At 48.1% G+C, this 19,824-nt stretch overlaps 1 protein-coding gene across 2 annotated transcripts in view; it reads right to left on the bottom strand.

The window, feature by feature from the left end:
- Positions 1 to 19,824, bottom strand: part of dmxl2 (Dmx-like 2) — a 129,507-nt gene that overhangs the window by 64,373 nt on the left and 45,310 nt on the right. For both annotated transcript variants that reach the window (XM_071401014.1, XM_071401015.1), the window contains exons 10-22: positions 19,197 to 19,415; positions 18,724 to 18,992; positions 18,294 to 18,560; positions 17,809 to 18,041; positions 17,112 to 17,314; positions 16,028 to 16,149; positions 15,403 to 15,492; positions 14,815 to 14,923; positions 14,277 to 14,396; positions 1,944 to 2,156; positions 1,380 to 1,681; positions 874 to 1,046; positions 580 to 799 (exon numbers count right to left, since the gene is read on the bottom strand). In XM_071401014.1, the coding sequence (XP_071257115.1) occupies positions 580 to 799; positions 874 to 1,046; positions 1,380 to 1,681; positions 1,944 to 2,156; positions 14,277 to 14,396; positions 14,815 to 14,923; positions 15,403 to 15,492; positions 16,028 to 16,149; positions 17,112 to 17,314; positions 17,809 to 18,041; positions 18,294 to 18,560; positions 18,724 to 18,992; positions 19,197 to 19,415 (2,540 nt within the window). The remainder of the gene's footprint in view (positions 1 to 579; positions 800 to 873; positions 1,047 to 1,379; positions 1,682 to 1,943; positions 2,157 to 14,276; positions 14,397 to 14,814; positions 14,924 to 15,402; positions 15,493 to 16,027; positions 16,150 to 17,111; positions 17,315 to 17,808; positions 18,042 to 18,293; positions 18,561 to 18,723; positions 18,993 to 19,196; positions 19,416 to 19,824) is intronic.

Here is a 19,824-nt window from a genome sequence, read left to right as displayed (position 1 = left end):
GTACTTTAGTCTGAGACTGACAACATTGACGTTGTTTGTTGTGAGGATGGGCAGAGGGGCTAACCAATCAGAGTATCCAAAGCCAATGACACATTTTCAAACCATTGCTTTACACTCTGGTGGAATGGACCAATCACTGCCCCATTCGGTGAAGGGTCGGGGAGGGACTCAGATCCAGCCTCATTGTGGAGAAGAAACTGACGTCCGTGGGCGTGGCGTTTGGCCTGAAGCAAGGAGTCTGACTAGCCAGGAAACCATTTGGGACGCACACTTGAAAACTTGAATGTCCTCAAAGAGGCAAGTCATTTAGCAGCATACACAACACATACAGACAGAACCACATGCTAACAAACAGCAGATGTAACAGCAATACAGAGTAGACTAAATGTGTGAAGAATACAAGGTAGTGTGGGTTACGGAAGTACCAGTTTGATCCTGACTTTGGGTGTATGTGTGTGTGAGCGTGTACCTGTTTGATCCTGACTTTGGGGTGTGTGTGTGTGTGTGTGTGTGTGTGTGTGTGTGTGTGTGTGTACCGGTTTGATCCTGACTTTGGGGTGTGTGTGTGTGAGCATGTACCTGTTTGATGCTGCCCCCTAGAGGTAGGGTGATGATCGCCACCCCGTCCTTGCTTGCGGTCTGTTCGTTGACCACGCCCGAGATGCGACCGTACATGAGGATATTGGATCCCACCCCCACCGTGAGGATATGAGACCCGTCCTCTTTGGACAGCCAGTCCAGGTGGACATAGTGTTTGATGTTGGGAGAGTGGTGGTCGCGACTCATGTACAGGTCAGACCTACAGAGAGAGAGGGGGTTAGTCATTTTAGAGACATACACACACAGACACACACACACACACCCCACCAGTACCTGCTGTACACAAAGAGGTTGGAGTCTACACTGACTCCAGGGTCCAGGGTAGAGGAGGGCCTAGTGAAGTCATCCAGGTGGAGGGTCTGCTCCAACACCCACTCAGACCCCCCCGTAGACTCACACTCAAAGATGGACACGTGCATGGAGAAGTCCCCTGCTGGACCATGGCTCTGGAGAGAGGGAGGAAGGTACACACTTCAATAAACTGTCAGGTTAAATGCAAAAAAATGACATGTCTGAGGGAAAATGAGTATTGTATTGTACATTTTAGTCATCAGATGTTCTCATCCAAAACCATATCTAGAGACAGAACCACAACCACTTCAGGTAAAACCTTCTACAAAATGACTGATAAAGATTATACTGTATTTTTTTTTACATTCCTCAGGGACAGAAATTGAAAGCAATGTGCTTGAATTTGGACAGGTGAACTACACCAGAATATGCACTAATCCAATGAGCCATTAACTTGAGTGGAGCGTACAGTAAAAGTCCTCTCCTACCTGTCCCGGGATGTGTCCGGGCCGGGGCTGTTTGAAGGAGACAGCCAGTCGTCCAGTGTAGGAACAGGACACGGCTACAGGACGTCCCGGGACACACACAGCACTGTTGTTATCCTCCTCCTCGTTGAGTAGAGCCCAAGGCTCCCAGTGATAGACCCTGTTCTCCCCCTCCTCACACCCCAGGGCAGTCTCTCCCCCCTCCACAGAGCATCGCCAGAACCGGACGCGGGAGTCAGAGCAGGTGGTGACGATCAGGTAGGGGGCCAGACACACAGGGTAGATGGACGACGAACTCAGGTGACCTGGAGAGAGACGGAGAGAGACGGAGCGAGACAGTATAGAATAACTGTTACAAAAGAATCAGACTAACTCAGATGACTTGAAGACAGAGACATGGAGGACAATGCCATATTAAATTGTTAGGATCCAGTCCCTGGCTTGGGAGGCGTTTACATTTTCTATGATGTGCTGTTGGTTTTAAAACTTTTACTTTGGAATATATTACATTTGGACTGTTTTTACAAATATGTAAAAGTGTGTGTGTGTGTGCATATCCATCCGTACCTGCGGAGGGCGTAGCCCTGGTCACCTCCACCCCAACAGGCAGGTCCAGACGGTGGCTACAGACCAGCTTGGAGCTGAGGATCAGTTTGCTGGCTGACTGCAGGTTAGCTGTCGAGGCTGAGCGAGGGAGAGGGGAGGAGGACGTGTCAGCTGTACTCTGTTGGAACGGGATCGTCAGCTGAGACTGGTACGACCTCTCTGGGACCGGATCATCTGAACACACAGAGAGAGAAAGAGATACAGAGAGAAAACTTTATTGTTCATATAGTCGTCTCAACAACAGAGAAAAAACTTTATTGTTCACAATATTATCTGAACAAACTTATCTAAACAAACCGAGAAAAAACGTTATCTTCAACACAATCAATATACAAACTACACAGGCCTCAATGTATATACTAATCCACTGTACGACTCCGTTATACCGGGGTCCACTGTACGACTCCGCTATACCGCGGTCCACTGTACGACTCCGTTACACCGGGGTCCACTGTACGACTCCGTTACACCGGGGTCCACTGTACGACTCCGTTATACCGGGGTCCACTGTACGACTCCGCTATACCGGGGTCCACTGTACGACTCCGTTATACCGGGGTCCACTGTACGACTCCGTTATACCGGGGTCCACTGTACGACTCCGTTATACCGGGGTCCACTGTACGACTCCGCTATACCGGGGTCCACTGTACGACTCCGCTATACCGCGGTCCACTGTACGACTCCGTTATACCGGGGTCCACTGTACGACTCCGTTATACCGGGGTCCACTGTACGACTCCGCTATACCGCGGTCCACTGTACGACTCCGTTATACCGGGGTCCACTGTACGACTCCGTTATACCGGGGTCCACTGTACGACTCCGTTATACCGGGGTCCACTGTACGACTCCGTTATACCGGGGTCCACTGTACTACTCCGTTATACCGGGGTCCACTGTACTACTCCGTTATACCGGGGTCCACTGTACGACTCCGTTATACCGGGGTCCACTGTACGACTCCGTTATACCGGGGTCCACTGTACGACTCCGTTATACCGGGGTCCACTGTACGACTCCGTTATACCGGGGTCCACTGTACGACTCCGCTATACCGCGGTCCACTGTACGACTCCGTTATACCGGGGTCCACTGTACGACTCCGTTACACCGGGGTCCACTGTACGACTCCGCTATACCGGGGTCCACTGTACGACTCCGTTATACCGGGGTCCACTGTACGACTCCGTTATACCGGGGTCCACTGTACGACTCCGTTATACCGGGGTCCACTGTACGACTCCGTTATACCGGGGTCCACTGTACTACTCCGCTATACCGGGATCCACTGTACGACTCCGTTACACCGGGGTCCACTGTACTACTCCGTTGTGCCGGGGTCCACTGTACGACTCCGTTATACCGCGGTCCACTGTACTACTCCGTTATACCGGGGTCCACTGTACTACTCCGTTATACCGGGGTCCACTGTACTACTCCGCTATACCGGGGTCCACTGTACTACTCCGTTATACCGGGGTCCACTGTACTACTCCGTTATACCGGGGTCCACTGTACTACTCCGTTATACCGGGGTCCACTGTACTACTCCGTTATACCGGGGTCCACTGTACTACTCCGTTACACCGGGGTCCACTGTACTACTCCGTTATACCGGGGTCCACTGTACTACTCCGTTATACCGGGGTCCACTGTACGACTCCGTTATACCGGGGTCCACTGTACTACTCCGCTATACCGGGGTCCACTGTACTACTCCGCTATACCGGGGTCCACTGTACGACTCCGTTATACCGGGGTCCACTGTACTACTCCGCTATACCGGGATCCACTGTACGACTCCGTTATACCGGGGTCCACTGTACTACTCCGCTATACCGGGATCCACTGTACTACTCCGTTATACCGGGGTCCACTGTACTACTCCGTTATACCGGGGTCCACTGTACGACTCCGCTATACCGGGGTCCAGTGTACGACTACGTTATACCGGGGTCCACTGTACGACTCCGTTATACCGGGGTCCACTGTACTACTCCGCTATACCGGGGTCCACTGTACGACTCCGTTATACCGGGGTCCACTGTACGACTCCGTTATACCGGAGTCCACTGTACTACTCCGTTATACCGGAGTCCACTGTACGACTCCGCTATACCGGGGTCCACTGTACTACTTGGCTATACCGGGGTCCACTGTACTACTCCGCGGTCCACTGTACTACTCCGCTACACCGGAGTCCACTGTACTACTTGGCTATACCGGGATCCACTGTACGACTCCGTTATACCGGGGTCCACTGTACGACTCCGTTATACCGGGGTCCACTGTACTACTCCGCGGTCCACTGTACTACTCCGCTATGCCGGGGCCCACTGTACTACTCCGCTACACCGGGGCCCACTGCGCTCTATTATACCGGGGCCTACTGCGCTCTATTATACCGGGGCCCACTGTACTCTATTATACCGGGGCCCACTGTACTCTATTATACCGGGGCCCACTGCACTCTATTATACCGGGGCCCACTGTACGACTCCGTTATACCGGGGTCCACTGTACGACTCCGTTATACCGGGGTCCACTGTACGACTCCGTTATACCGGGGTCCACTGTACGACTCCGCTATACCGCGGTCCACTGTACGACTCCGTTATACCGGGGTCCACTGTACGACTCCGTTACACCGGGGTCCACTGTACGACTCCGCTATACCGGGGTCCACTGTACGACTCCGTTATACCGGGGTCCACTGTACGACTCCGTTATACCGGGGTCCACTGTACGACTCCGTTATACCGGGGTCCACTGTACGACTCCGTTATACCGGGGTCCACTGTACGACTCCGTTATACCGGGGTCCACTGTACGACTCCGTTATACCGGGGTCCACTGTACTACTCCGCTATACCGGGATCCACTGTACGACTCCGTTACACCGGGGTCCACTGTACTACTCCGTTGTGCCGGGGTCCACTGTACGACTCCGTTATACCGCGGTCCACTGTACTACTCCGTTATACCGGGGTCCACTGTACTACTCCGTTATACCGGGGTCCACTGTACTACTCCGCTATACCGGGGTCCACTGTACTACTCCGTTATACCGGGGTCCACTGTACGTACTCCGTTATACCGGGGTCCACTGTACTACTCCGTTATACCGGGGTCCACTGTACTACTCCGTTATACCGGGGTCCACTGTACTACTCCGTTACACCGGGGTCCACTGTACTACTCCGTTATACCGGGGTCCACTGTACTACTCCGTTATACCGGGGTCCACTGTACGACTCCGTTATACCGGGGTCCACTGTACGTACTCCGCTATACCGGGGTCCACTGTACGTTACTCCGCTATACCGGGGTCCACTGTACGACTCCGTTATACCGGGGTCCACTGTACGTTACTCCGCTATACCGGGATCCACTGTACGTACTCCGTTATACCGGGGTCCACTGTACTACTCCGCTATACCGGGATCCACTGTACTACTCCGTTATACCGGGGTCCACTGTACGTTACTCCGTTATACCGGGGTCCACTGTACGACTCCGCTATACCGGGGTCCAGTGTACGACTACGTTATACCGGGGTCCACTGTACGACTCCGTTATACCGGGGTCCACTGTACGTACTCCGCTATACCGGGGTCCACTGTACGACTCCGTTATACCGGGGTCCACTGTACGACTCCGTTATACCGGAGTCCACTGTACTACTCCGTTATACCGGAGTCCACTGTACGACTCCGCTATACCGGGGTCCACTGTACTTACTTGGCTATACCGGGGTCCACTGTACTACTCCGCGGTCCACTGTACTACTCCGCTACACCGGAGTCCACTGTACTTACTCTGGCTATACCGGGATCCACTGTACGACTCCGTTATACCGGGGTCCACTGTACGTTACTCCGTTATACCGGGGTCCACTGTACTACTCCGCGGTCCACTGTACTACTCCGCTATGCCGGGGCCCACTGTACTACTCCGCTACACCGGGGCCCACTGCACTCTATTATACCGGGGCCTACTGCGCTCTATTATACCGGGGCCCACTGTGCTCTATTATACCGGGGCCCACTGTACTCTATTATACCGGGGCCCACTGCACTCTATTATACCGGGGCCCACTGCACTCTATTATACCGGGGCCTACTGTACGTTAAACTATTATACCGTGGCCTACTGTACTCTAGTATACTGGGGCCTACTGTACGTTACTCTATTATACCGGGGTCTATGTACGTTACTCTATTATACCGGGATCTACTGTACTCTATTATACCGGGGTCTAATGTACGCTACTCTATTATACCGGGGTCTACTGTACGTTACTCTATTATACCGGGGTCTACTGTACGTTACTCTATTATACCGGGGTCTACTGTACGTTACTCTATTATACCGGGGTCTACTGTACGTTACTCTATTATACTGGGGTCTATGTACGTACTCTATTATACCGGGGTCTACTGTACGTTACTCTATTATACCGGGGTCTACTGTACGTTACTCTATTATACCGGGGTCTACTGTACGTTACTCTATTATACCGGGGTCTACTGTACGTTACTCTATTATACCGGGGTCTACTGTACGTTACTCTATTATACCGGGGTCTACTGTACGTTACTCTATTATACCGGGGTCTACTGTACGTTACTCTATTATACCGGGGTCCACTGTACGTACTCCGTTATACCGGGGTCCACTGTACGTACTCCGTTATACCGGGGTCCACTGTACGTACTCCGTTATACCGGGGTCCACTGTACGTTACTCCGTTATACCGGGGTCCACTGTACGTACTCCGTTATACCGGGGTCCACTGTACTACTCCGTTATACCGGGGTCTAATGTACGTACTCTATTATACCGGGGTCCACTGTACGTTACTCCGTTATACCGGGGTCCACTGTACTTACTCCGTTATACCGGGGTCCACTGTACGTACTCCGTTATACCGGGGTCCACTGTACTACTCCGTTATACCGGGGTCCACTGTACTACTCCGTTATACCGGGGTCCACTGTACTACTCCGTTATACCGGGGTCCACTGTACGTACTCCGTTATACCGGGGTCCACTGTACGTTACTCCGTTATACCGGGGTCCACTGTACTACTCCGTTATACCGGGGTCCACTGTACGTACTCCGTTATACCGGGGTCCACTGTACGTTACTCCGTTATACCGGGGTCCACTGTACGTACTCCGTTATACCGGGGTCCACTGTACGTTACTCCGTTATACCGGGGTCCACTGTACGTACTCCGTTATACCGGGGTCCACTGTACGTACTCCGTTATACCGGGGTCCACTGTACGTACTCCGCTATACCGGGGTCCAATGTACGTTACTCCGTTATACCGGGGTCCACTGTACGTACTCCGTTATACCGGGGTCCACTGTACTACTCCGTTATACCGGGGTCCACTGTACGTACTCCGTTATACCGGGGTCCACTGTACGTACTCCGTTATACCGGGGTCCACTGTACTACTCCGTTATACCGGGGTCCACTGTACGTTACTCCGTTATACCGGGGTCCACTGTACGTTACTCTAGTTATACCGGGGTCCACTGTACGTTACTCTATTATACCGGGGTCCACTGTACGTACTCCGTTATACCGGGGTCCACTGTACGTACTCTGTTATACCGGGGTCCACTGTACGTTACTCCGTTATACCGGGGTCCACTGTACGTTACTCTATTATACCGGGGTCCACTGTACGTACTCCGTTATACCGGGGTCCACTGTACGTACTCTATTATACCGGGGTCTACTGTACGTTACTCTATTATACCGGGGTCCACTGTACGTTACTCTATTATACCGGGGTCTACTGTACGTACTCTATTATACCGGGGTCTACTGTACGTTACTCTATTATACCGGGGTCCACTGTACGTTACTCTATTATACCGGGGTCTACTGTACGTACTCTATTATACCGGGGTCTACTGTACGTTACTCTATTATACCGGGGCCTACTGTACGTACTCTATTATACCGGGGCCTACTGTACGTTACTCTATTATACCGGGGCCTACTGTACGTTACTCTATTATACCGGGGCCTACTGTACGTTACTCTATTATACCGGGGTCTACTGTACGTTACTCTATTATACCGGGGTCTACTGTACGTTACTCTATTATACCGGGGTCTACTGTACGTTACTCTATTATACCGGGGTCTACTGTACGCTACTCTATTATACCGGGGTCTACTGTACGTTACTCTATTATACCGGGGTCTACTGTACGCTACTCTATTATACCGGGGTCTACTGTACGTTACTCTATTATACCGGGGTCTACTGTACGTTACTCTATTATACCGGGGTCTACTGTACGTTACTCTATTATACCGGGGTCTACTGTACGTTACTCTATTATACCGGGGTCTACTGTACGTTACTCTATTATACCGGGGTCTACTGTACGTTACTCTATTATACCGGGGTCTACTGTACGTTACTCTATTATACCGGGGTCTACTGTACGTTACTCTATTATACCGGGGTCTACTGTACGTTACTCTATTATACCGGGGTCTACTGTACGTTACTCTATTATACCGGGGTCTACTGTACGTTACTCTATTATACCGGGGTCTACTGTACGTTACTCTATTATACCGGGGTCTACTGTACGTTACTCTATTATACCGGGGCCTACTGTACGTTACTCTATTATACCGGGGCCTACTGTACGTTACTCTATTATACCGGGGTCTACTGTACGTACTCTATTATACCGGGGTCTACTGTACGTTACTCTATTATACTGGGGTCTACTGTACGTTACTCTATTATACTGGGGTCTACTGTACGTTACTCTATTATACTGGGGTCTACTGTACGTTACTCTATTATACTGGGGTCTACTGTACGTTACTCTATTATACCGGGGTCTACTGTACGTTACTCTATTATACTGGGGTCTACTGTACGTTACTCTATTATACCGGGGTCTACTGTACGTTACTCTATTATACTGGGGTCTACTGTACGTTACTCTATTATACCGGGGTCTACTGTACGTTACTCTATTATACTGGGGTCTACTGTACGTTACTCTATTATACTGGGGTCTACTGTACGTTACTCTATTATACTGGGGTCTAATGTACGTTACTCTATTATACTGGGATCTACTGTACTCTATTATACTGGGGTCTAATGTACGTTACTCTATTATACTGGGGTCTAATGTACGTGTACTTTATTATACTGGGGTCTAATGTACGTTACTCTATTATACCGGGGTCTACTGTACGTTACTCTATTATACCGGGATCTACTGTACTCTATTATACTGGGGTCTAATGTACGTTACTCTATTATACTGGGGTCTAATGTACGTTACTCTATTATACCGGGGTCTAATGTACGTTACTCTATTATACCGGGGTCTAATGTACGTTACTCTATTATACCGGGGTCTAATGTACGTTACTCTATTATACTGGGGTCTACTGTACTCTATTTTACCGGGGTCTACTGTACGTTACTCTATTATACCGGGGTCTACTGTACGTTACTCTATTATACCGGGGCCTACTGTACGTTACTCTATTATACTGGGGTCTACTGCACGTTACTCTATTATACTGGGGTCTAATGTACGTTACTCTATTATACTGGGGTCTAATGTACGTTACTCTATTATACTGGGGTCTACTGTACGTTACTCTATTATACTGGGGTCTAATGTACGTTACTCTATTATACTGGGATCTACTGTACTGTACTCTATTATACCGGGGTCTAATGTACGTTACTCTATTATACCGGGGTCTAATGTACGTTACTCTATTATACCGGGGTCTAATGTACGTTACTCTATTATACCGGGATCTACTGTACTCTATTATACTGGGGTCTAATGTACGTTACTCTATTATACTGGGGTCTAATGTACGTTACTCTATTATACTGGGGTCTAATGTACGTTACTCTATTATACTGGGGTCTAATGTACGTTACTCTATTATACTGGGGTTTAATGTACGTTACTCTATTATACTGGGGTTTAATGTACGTTACTCTATTATACTGGGGTCTAATGTACGTTACTCTATTATACTGGGGTCTACTGTACGTTACTCTATTATACTGGGGTCTACTGTACGTTACTCTATTATACTGGGGTCTACTGTACGTTACTCTATTATACTGGGGTCTAATGTACGTTACTCTATTATACTGGGGTCTAATGTACGTTACTCTATTATACTGGGATCTACTGTACTCTATTATACTGGGGTCTAATGTACGTTACTCTATTATACTGGGGTCTAATGTACTGTACTTTATTATACTGGGGTCTAATGTACGTTACTCTATTATACTGGGGTCTAATGTACGTTACTCTATTATACCGGGATCTACTGTACTCTATTATACTGGGGTCTAATGTACGTTATTCTATTATACTGGGGTCTAATGTACGTTACTCTATTATACTGGGGTCTAATGTACGTTACTCTATTATACTGGGGTCTAATGTACGTTACTCTATTATACTGGGGTCTAATGTACGTTACTCTATTATACCGGGGTCTAATGTACGTTACTCTATTATACTGGGGTCTACTGTACTCTATTTTACCGGGGTCTACTGTACGTTACTCTATTATACCGGGGTCTACTGTACGTTACTCTATTATACCGGGGCCTACTGTACGTTACTCTATTATACTGGGGTCTACTGCACGTTACTCTATTATACTGGGGTCTAATGTACGTTACTCTATTATACTGGGGTCTAATGTACGTTACTCTATTATACTGGGGTCTACTGTACGTTACTCTATTATACTGGGGTCTAATGTACGTTACTCTATTATACTGGGGTCTAATGTACGTTACTCTATTATACTGGGGTCTAATGTACGTTACTCTATTATACTGGGGTCTACTGTACGTTACTCTATTATACTGGGGTCTAATGTACGTTACTCTATTATACTGGGGTCTAATGTACGTTACTCTATTATACTGGGGTCTACTGTACTGTACTCTATTATACTGGGGTCTACTGTACATTACTCTATTATACTGGGGTCTACTGTACGTTACTCTATTATACTGGGGTCTACTGTACGTTACTCTATTATACTGGGGTCTACTGTACGTTACTCTATTATACTGGGGTCTACTGTACGTTACTCTATTATACTGGGGTCTACTGTACGTTACTCTATTATACTGGGGTCTAATGTACGTTACTCTATTATACTGGGATCTACTGCACGTTACTCTATTATACTGGGGTCTAATGGACGTTACTCTATTATACTGGGGTCTAATGTACGTTACTCTATTATACCGGGGTCTAATGTACGTTACTCTATTATACCGGGGTCTAATGGACGTTACTCTATTATACCGGGGTCTAATGGACGTTACTCTATTATACCGGGGTCTAATGTACGTTACTCTATTATACCGGGGTCTAATGTACGTTACTCTATTATACTGGGGTCTACTGTACGCTACTCTATTATACTGGGGTCTACTGTACGTTACTCTATTATACTGGGGTCTAATGTACGTTACTCTATTATACTGGGGTCTACTGTACGTTACTCTATTATACTGGGGTCTAATGTACGTTACTCTATTATACTGGGGTCTACTGTACGTTACTCTATTATACTGGGGTCTACTGTACGTTACTCTATTATACTGGGGTCTACTGTACGTTACTCTATTATACTGGGGTCTACTGTACGCTACTCTATTATACTGGGGTCTACTGTACGCTACTCTATTATACCGGGGTCTAATGTACGTTACTCTATTATACTGGGGTCTACTGTACTCTATTTTACCGGGGTCTACTGTACGTTACTCTATTATACCGGGGTCTACTGTACGTTACTCTATTATACCGGGGCCTACTGTACGTTACTCTATTATACTGGGGTCTACTGCACGTTACTCTATTATACTGGGGTCTAATGTACGTTACTCTATTATACTGGGGTCTACTGTACGTTACTCTATTATACTGGGGTCTACTGTACGTTACTCTATTATACTGGGGTCTACTGTACGTTACTCTATTATACTGGGGTCTACTGTACGTTACTCTATTATACTGGGGTCTAATGTACGTTACTCTATTATACTGGGGTCTACTGTACGTTACTCTATTATACTGGGGTCTACTGTACTGTACTCTATTATACTGGGGTCTAATGTACGTTACTCTATTATACTGGGGTCTACTGTACGTTACTCTATTATACTGGGGTCTACTGTACGTTACTCTATTATACTGGGGTCTACTGTACGTTACTCTATTATACTGGGGTCTACTGTACGTTACTCTATTATACTGGGGTCTACTGCACGTTACTCTATTATACTGGGGTCTAATGTACGTTACTCTATTATACTGGGATCTACTGCACGTTACTCTATTATACTGGGGTCTACTGTACGTTACTCTATTATACTGGGGTCTAATGGACGTTACTCTATTATACTGGGGTCTAATGTACGTTACTCTATTATACCGGGGTCTAATGTACGTTACTCTATTATACCGGGGTCTAATGTACGTTACTCTATTATACCGGGGTCTAATGGACGTTACTCTATTATACCGGGGTCTAATGTACGTTACTCTATTATACCGGGGTCTAATGTACGTTACTCTATTATACCGGGGTCTAATGTACGTTACTCTATTATACCGGGGTCTACTGCACGTTACTCTATTATACTGGGGTCTACTGTACGTTACTCTATTATACTGGGGTCTACTGTACGTTACTCTATTATACTGGGGTCTACTGTACGTTACTCTATTATACTGGGGTCTAATGTACGTTACTCTATTATACTGGGGTCTACTGTACGTTACTCTATTATACCGGGGTCTACTGTACGTTACTCTATTATACCGGGGTCTACTGTACGTTACTCTATTATACCGGGGTCTACTGTACGTTACTCTATTATACCGGGGTCTACTGTACGTTACTCTATTATACCGGGGTCTACTGTACGTTACTCTATTATACCGGGGTCTACTGTACGTTACTCTATTATACCGGGGTCTACTGTACTGTACTCTATTATACCGGGGTCTAATGTACGTTACTCTATTATACCGGGGTCTACTGCACGTTACTCTATTATACCGGGGTCTACTGCACGTTACTCTATTATACCGGGGTCTACTGCACGTTACTCTATTATACCGGGGTCTACTGTACGTTACTCTATTATACCGGGGTCTACTGTACGTTACTCTATTATACCGGGGTCTAATGTACGTTACTCTATTATACCGGGGTCTAATGTACGCTACTCTATTATACCGGGGTCTAATGTACGCTACTCTATTATACCGGGGTCTAATGTACGTTACTCTATTATACTGGGATCTACTGTACTCTATTATACCGGGGTCTAATGTACGTTACTCTATTATACCGGGGTCTAATGTACGTTACGCTATTATACTGGCGCCTACTGCACATTATTGTATTATACCGGGGCCTACTGTACTCTATTATACCGGGGCCTACTGTACTCTATTATACCGGGGCCTACTGTACTCTATTATACCGGGGCCTACTGTACTCTATTATACCGGGGCCTACTGTACCGGGGCCTACTGTACGTTACTCTATTATACCGGGGCCTACTGTACGTTACTCTATTATACCGGGTTAGGTTGGGTCAGGTTAGGTACTCACCTACACAGGCCTAGGTTAGGTTGTGGTTAGGTTGGGTTGTGGTTAGGTACTTAGGTACTCACCTACACAGGCCTAGGTTAGGTTGTGGTTAGGTTAGGTACTCACCCACATAGGCCTAGGTTAGGCTGTGTTGTGGTTAGGTACTCACCCACACAGGCCTAGGTTAGGTTGTGGTTAGGTACTCACCCACACAGGCCTAGGTTAGGTTGTGGTTAGGTTAGGTACTCACCCACACAGGCCTAGGTTAGGTTGTGTTGTGGTTAGGTACTCACCCACACAGGCCTAGGTTAGGTTGTGGTTAGGTTAGGTTGTGGTTAGGTACTCACCCACACAGGCCTAGGTTAGGTTGTGGTTAGGTTAGGTTGTGGTTAGGTACTCACCCACACAGGCCTAGGTTAGGTTGTGGTTAGGTTAGGTTGTGGTTAGGTACTCACCCACACAGGCCTAGGTTAGGTTGTGGTTAGGTTAGGTTGTGGTTAGGTACTCACCCACACAGGCCTAGGTTAGGTTGTGGTTAGGTTAGGTTGTGGTTAGGTACTCACCCACACAGGCCTAGGTTAGGTTGTGGTTAGGTTAGGTTGTGGTTAGGTACTCACCCACACAGGCCTGCACGGACTGTAGGTGCAGGTGCCACATCTGCAGCACAGAGTTCATGTTCAGATCCTTCTCTATGACAACCAGGAAGAACTTCTCAGAGAACGGAGTAGGGTGGTACTCTGGAGAGGAGAGAAACACAACAACGCTTTTACAAGTTCTTCAGTTCAGTCATCCACTCATTCATCAATTCATCCATCCATCCGTCCATCCTGAGTTGAAGGAAGGTCAGTATGTAGAGCTCTGTGTAGAGCTCAGTGTGTAGAGCTCATGTCATTCATACATTAAACAATTCATAATTCATCCATCCATTCTTCTGTCCATCCTTTCGCCCCTCAATTCTCCACCCCTCCCTCCCTCCCTCCAACCTCCTGTACCCTCGGTAGAAGGGTAAGTTGTAGTGTAGAGCTCTGGGTCCTCCTGAGGCTAATCATGTCATTCATACATTAAACAATTCATAATTCATCCATCCATTCTTCTGTCCATCCTTTCGCACCCTCAATCCTCCCTCCCTCCCCCCCTCCTTCCAACCTCCCGTACCCTCGGTATAAGGGTAGGATGTAGTGTAGAGCTCTGGGTCCTCCTGAGGTTTATACCCCAAAATAAAGTCCTCCTGGAAAACATGAAGGAGCTGGGTGGTAGATCCACACTATTGAGAGAGAGAGAGAGAGAGAGAGAGAACTTCTGTGAGTGTAATGTTTACTGTTCATTTTTATTGTTTATTTCACCTTTGTTTATTATCGACTTCACTTGCTTAAAAAAAAGCCATTTGATTTGAATTGAGAGAGATAGAGGGTCAGAGGGAGGGAGAAGGAGAGAGATGGACATATTTCCCTCAGATTACAAAGACCCACAAACAATTGAAAAACAAATCACATTTTGATAAGCTATATGTTAGGTAAAATACTTCCGCTGTGCGCTGAGCACCACCATTTACCTGTGACTAGATTAATGATATAGCATGGTCTCTTGACTTACTGCTTAGATAAAGAGACAGGTGTGGTTAAGGGCCTGTAAGTAAGTATTTCACGGCAAGGTCTACACCTGTTGTATTCGGCACATGTGACAAATAACATTTGATTTGACTTACTGCTTCGATAAAGAAACAGTCAGATAGGTATTTCTTACCTGGTTAGTGATGACATCTAGTTCTATGATGCAGCCTGGTCTGGCTGTCGACTGCTGGCTCACAATGTTAAATACCTCTCCTACTAGTTTCTATGGAGAGACACAGTGAGAGAGAGACACAGAGAGAGAGAGAGACACAGAGAGAGAGAGAGACACAGAGAGAGAGAGAGAGACACAGAGAGAGAGAGAGAGACACAGAGAGAGAGAGAGAGACACAGAGAGAGAGAGAGAGACACAGAGAGAGAGAGACACAGAGAGAGAGAGACACAGAGCGAGAGCGAGACACACAGAGCGAGACACACAGAGAGAGACACAGAGAGAGAGACACACACAGAAAGAGAGACACACACAGAAAGAGAGAGAGACACAGATAGAGACACAGAGACAGAGATAGAGAGACAGAGAGAGAGAGAGAGAGAGAGAGAGAGGAACCAGAGAGTTATGATGAGTTGTGTTGTTAGGAGAGAGAGAGAAGGGGGGGGAAGATAGGGAGGAAGGTTAACAGAGTCTTTAACCAGCTACCTTGAAGCTTTAATATTCCAGTCCCTTCAATCTCAGGATTTCACTGTTAATCTGACTGAGGACATCTGTACGTGTCTGTGTGTCTGTCTCTGTGTTTACTTACTGAGGTCTCAGGGTCTGACAGTTCGTCCAGTAGTTTCCTGGCGTCCACCACAGCCTGGTAGAGACGTAAGTTCTTACCGTCTGACGCTACGAAGCAGGCACTGGAACTGTTACAGTACGTACCTGGAGATAGAGGGGAGAGAGACGCTGTTTTAAATGTGAGCGCTCTGAGTAAGGTTCTGCATGTAGTTAGTATATACGCCCAATAAAATTGCAACTTCAACTTGAAGCCCTACAGGTGTCGCCAAACCCCCCCTTGACAATCTGAGTACTTCACCAGTACCTTGTCTGAACATGTGATACACACATGAACAGTTATAGATTATATACATCCTCCAACAATACGCTTCAGAGCACACTAGAAATGGGTTCTGTATTGCAGAGTATGTGTGTGTGTGTGTGTGTGTGTGCTAACCTAGCACAGAGCTGGGTACCAGGGTAGGCAGCCATGCTACATTGGAGAAGGCTGATGTGTGCATGGATTCCTGTGTGTGTGTGTGTGTGTGTGTGTGTGTGTGTGTGTGTGTGTGTGTGTGTGTGTGTGTGTGTGTGTGTGTGTGTGTGCTAACCTAGCACAGAGCTGGGTACCAGGGTAGGCAGCCATGCTACATTGGAGAAGGATGATGTGTGCATGGATTCCTGTGTGTGTGTGTGTGTGTGTGTGTGTGTGTGTGTGTGTGTGTGTGTGTGTGTGTGTGTGTGTGTGTGTTAACCTAGCACAGAGCTGGGTACCAGGGTAGGCAGCCATGCTACATTGGAGAAGGCTGATGTGTGCATGGATTCCTGTGTGTGTGTGTATGTGTGTGTGTGTGTGTGTGTGTGTGTGTGTGTGTGTGTGTGTGTGTGTGTGTGTGTGTGTGTGTGTGTGTGTGTGTGTGTGTTAACCTAGCACAGAGCTGGGTACCAGGGTAGGCAGCCATGCTACATTGGAGAAGGCTGATGTGTGCATGGATTCCAGTGTGTGTGTGTGTGTGTGTGTGTGTGTGTGTGTGTGTGTGTGTGTGTGTGTGTGTGTGTGTGTGTGTGTGTGTGTGTGTGTGTGTGTGTGTGTGTGTGTGTGTGTGTGTGTGTGTGTGTGTGCTAACCTAGCACAGAGCTGGGTACCAGGGTAGGCAGCCATGCTACATTGGAGAAGGCTGATGTGTGTAGGGAGTTGATTCGGGCCAGCTCTGACACCCCTCCAGTGCAGGACAGGGGTCCTATGTGGTCCACCCTCCACAGAATCAGCTCACTGTAGATGGCGTTCGGGTCATGGAACGTCCTGGTGGCCGCGTTACGCAGCTGCTTCCTGGGGGATCACACACACAGAGTTTGTCACAGTGTGTGGCTCAGTTGGCAGAGCATTGCGCTTACAACGCCAGGGTTGTGGGTTCAATTCCCACGGGCGACCAGTATGAAAAGGTATGCATTCACTACTATAAGTCTCTCTGGATAATGAGTTTGTATAAAACGTGTATTTGTCTCACACACACAACAGATTGTCAAAGACAGAGATTAGATTAAACACACACGCTTGCACACACACACACGTATTTCTGATACACACTCACATGAACATTTTGTAAACACACACCCTAGAGGGTCCTCGTTGCTTCCTCCTATGACACACACACACACACACCCACACACACACACACACACACACACACACACACACACACACACACACACACACACACACACACACACACACACACACACACACACACACACACACACACACACACACACACACACACACACACACACACACACACACACACTCCCTTCCTCCCTCCCTACCTGCGCCGTCCTCTGGGGGGAGGTGTGTGTGTGGGTGGCTGGTCGAGGTCGATGCTGCCGGGGGCGGAGGGGGGGGTGAGGAGAGCGTTGTGGTGGGAGGAGGTCAGCAGTAGGGGGAGGACGGTGTGACACGCCTGGTCGTTGAGGTGGAACCGGTGACCGCAGTAACGGAACGTATGAGACACGGTTAGAACATTGGAGAATGCCGAGCGCTCGGCGAACGTCACCGCCCACTGGAGGGAAACGGATTGAAAGGAAAAGTTTGAGTCACAAAATGTCTATACACAAGTTTATTATACATTATGTATCATAGAGTATGACATTATTACAGGGATCTTTGTTGTTTTACTTTATATGGTTGTAGTTTGTCTTTTAAGCATGAATGTAAGGACCTCAATACTCTTATGAGCCCTGGTCAAAAGTAGTGCACTACATAGGGAATAGGTGGGTTTGGGACACAGCCACAGTCTGCCACTCCCTCTCACCTGATTGAGAGACCCGTCCACATGTTTGGACACCATCATGACAGCGGGGCCGATGCCTGGAGCTTGGCCCAGAGAGAGGCTGAGGGCTGAGGAACCCAGCCCAGCAGAGGCAGAACGGGGCAACCGGCGGGCCCTCTTCCCCTGCTCCCCCCCAGCGTTGGAGCTATCCACGTTGGAGAAGGAGCAGGCGTACATCAGAATGTTCTTACTCAGGGAGTTGGCGTCGCCTGTAGGGAACGCCACCGGGATACGGGACGAGAACGACACCTGGAGAAAAAGGGATGGAAAGAGAGGGAGGGGAGAGAGGGAATAGTCCGATTGGAGCATAATTGTGCTTCCTCTTGTGTGGGGATAATGCTGGTAGGTGTGTGTCCATGTACAATATGTGTGTTTCTTCATGTCCGTGTGTGTTGCTGCAGTCTCCTCTTACCTGCACCTGTCTGAAGATCCCCTGGATGTACTCGTCCAGGTATTTGATGTGCCAGACCAGGAAGGACCCGTCGCTGGGGTGGATGGTAAACAGCATGTCAGGACTCTTATTCCACTCCAGAGTTAACGCCTCCATCTTCCTCTCCAGCAACATGGAGGGCAGGGGCACTGAGCTACTGGAGCCTGGGGACGACGCCTTGGTGCTGCCCTCACCACCCTCCCCCTCCTCACCATGCTCTGATGAACCCTTCTCTGACATCTCATCTAGGTCTGGAGAGAGAGGGAGGGAGGGAGTTAGACAGGGGCAGAGTATGTCAGTGTGTATAGAATACCTTGGAACAGACTGATATTACCCAGATGTATTTCACGACTCCACAACGGTTTTGTACTGGGTCAGCTACTCAGAACTAGTTAATATATATATATCTCACAACAACAACATGTAGATCTGAGGGTTTCTGAAACAGAGCGTACCAAAGTCAAACTTAATGGGGGAGCCGTTCTGGTCGAGGGCGTCGTCGGTGGCTTGGTCCAGCTGCTGTTCTGAGAGCTTGCGGAGCTGCAGCATGAACAGGTCCATGGAGGTTGTGAAGGACAGGTCCTTGTTGTTGAGCCAGTGGACCACAAACCCTCCTCCTCCACTCCCGTCCTCCGGAGTAAACACTGCAGACTCCGCTAGCACCGCTGGGATGTCTGGGGGATAGAGAGAGGAAAGGGGCGGGTACAGGATATCACTATGCATGTGGGAGTAATATCGGAACAAGCTAAGGCTGATGTTGCTAGTTCAGAGTGTGATGTGTGTGTGCCTGAGGCGGAGAGATTGTGTGTGCAGCTGTATGTATATGTATGTCTGATGCAGTGTATGTGTGTGTGTGTGTGTGTGTGTGTGTGTGTGTGTGTGTGTGTGTGTGTGTGTGTGTGCGTGTGTGTGTAACTGTATGTATATGTATGTCTGATGCAGTGTATGTGTGAGTGTGTGTGTGTGTGCGTGTGTGTGTGTAGCTGTATGTATATGTATGTCTGATGCAGTGTGTGATGTGTGTGTGCAGCTGTATGTACAGTTGAAGTTGGAAGTTTACATACACCTTAGCCAAATACATTT

Source organism: Salvelinus alpinus, chromosome 5 (assembly GCF_045679555.1).
Source record: "Salvelinus alpinus chromosome 5, SLU_Salpinus.1, whole genome shotgun sequence".
Taxonomy (NCBI): domain Eukaryota; kingdom Metazoa; phylum Chordata; class Actinopteri; order Salmoniformes; family Salmonidae; genus Salvelinus; species Salvelinus alpinus.
This window is presented reverse-complemented; position numbering and strand designations above follow the sequence as displayed.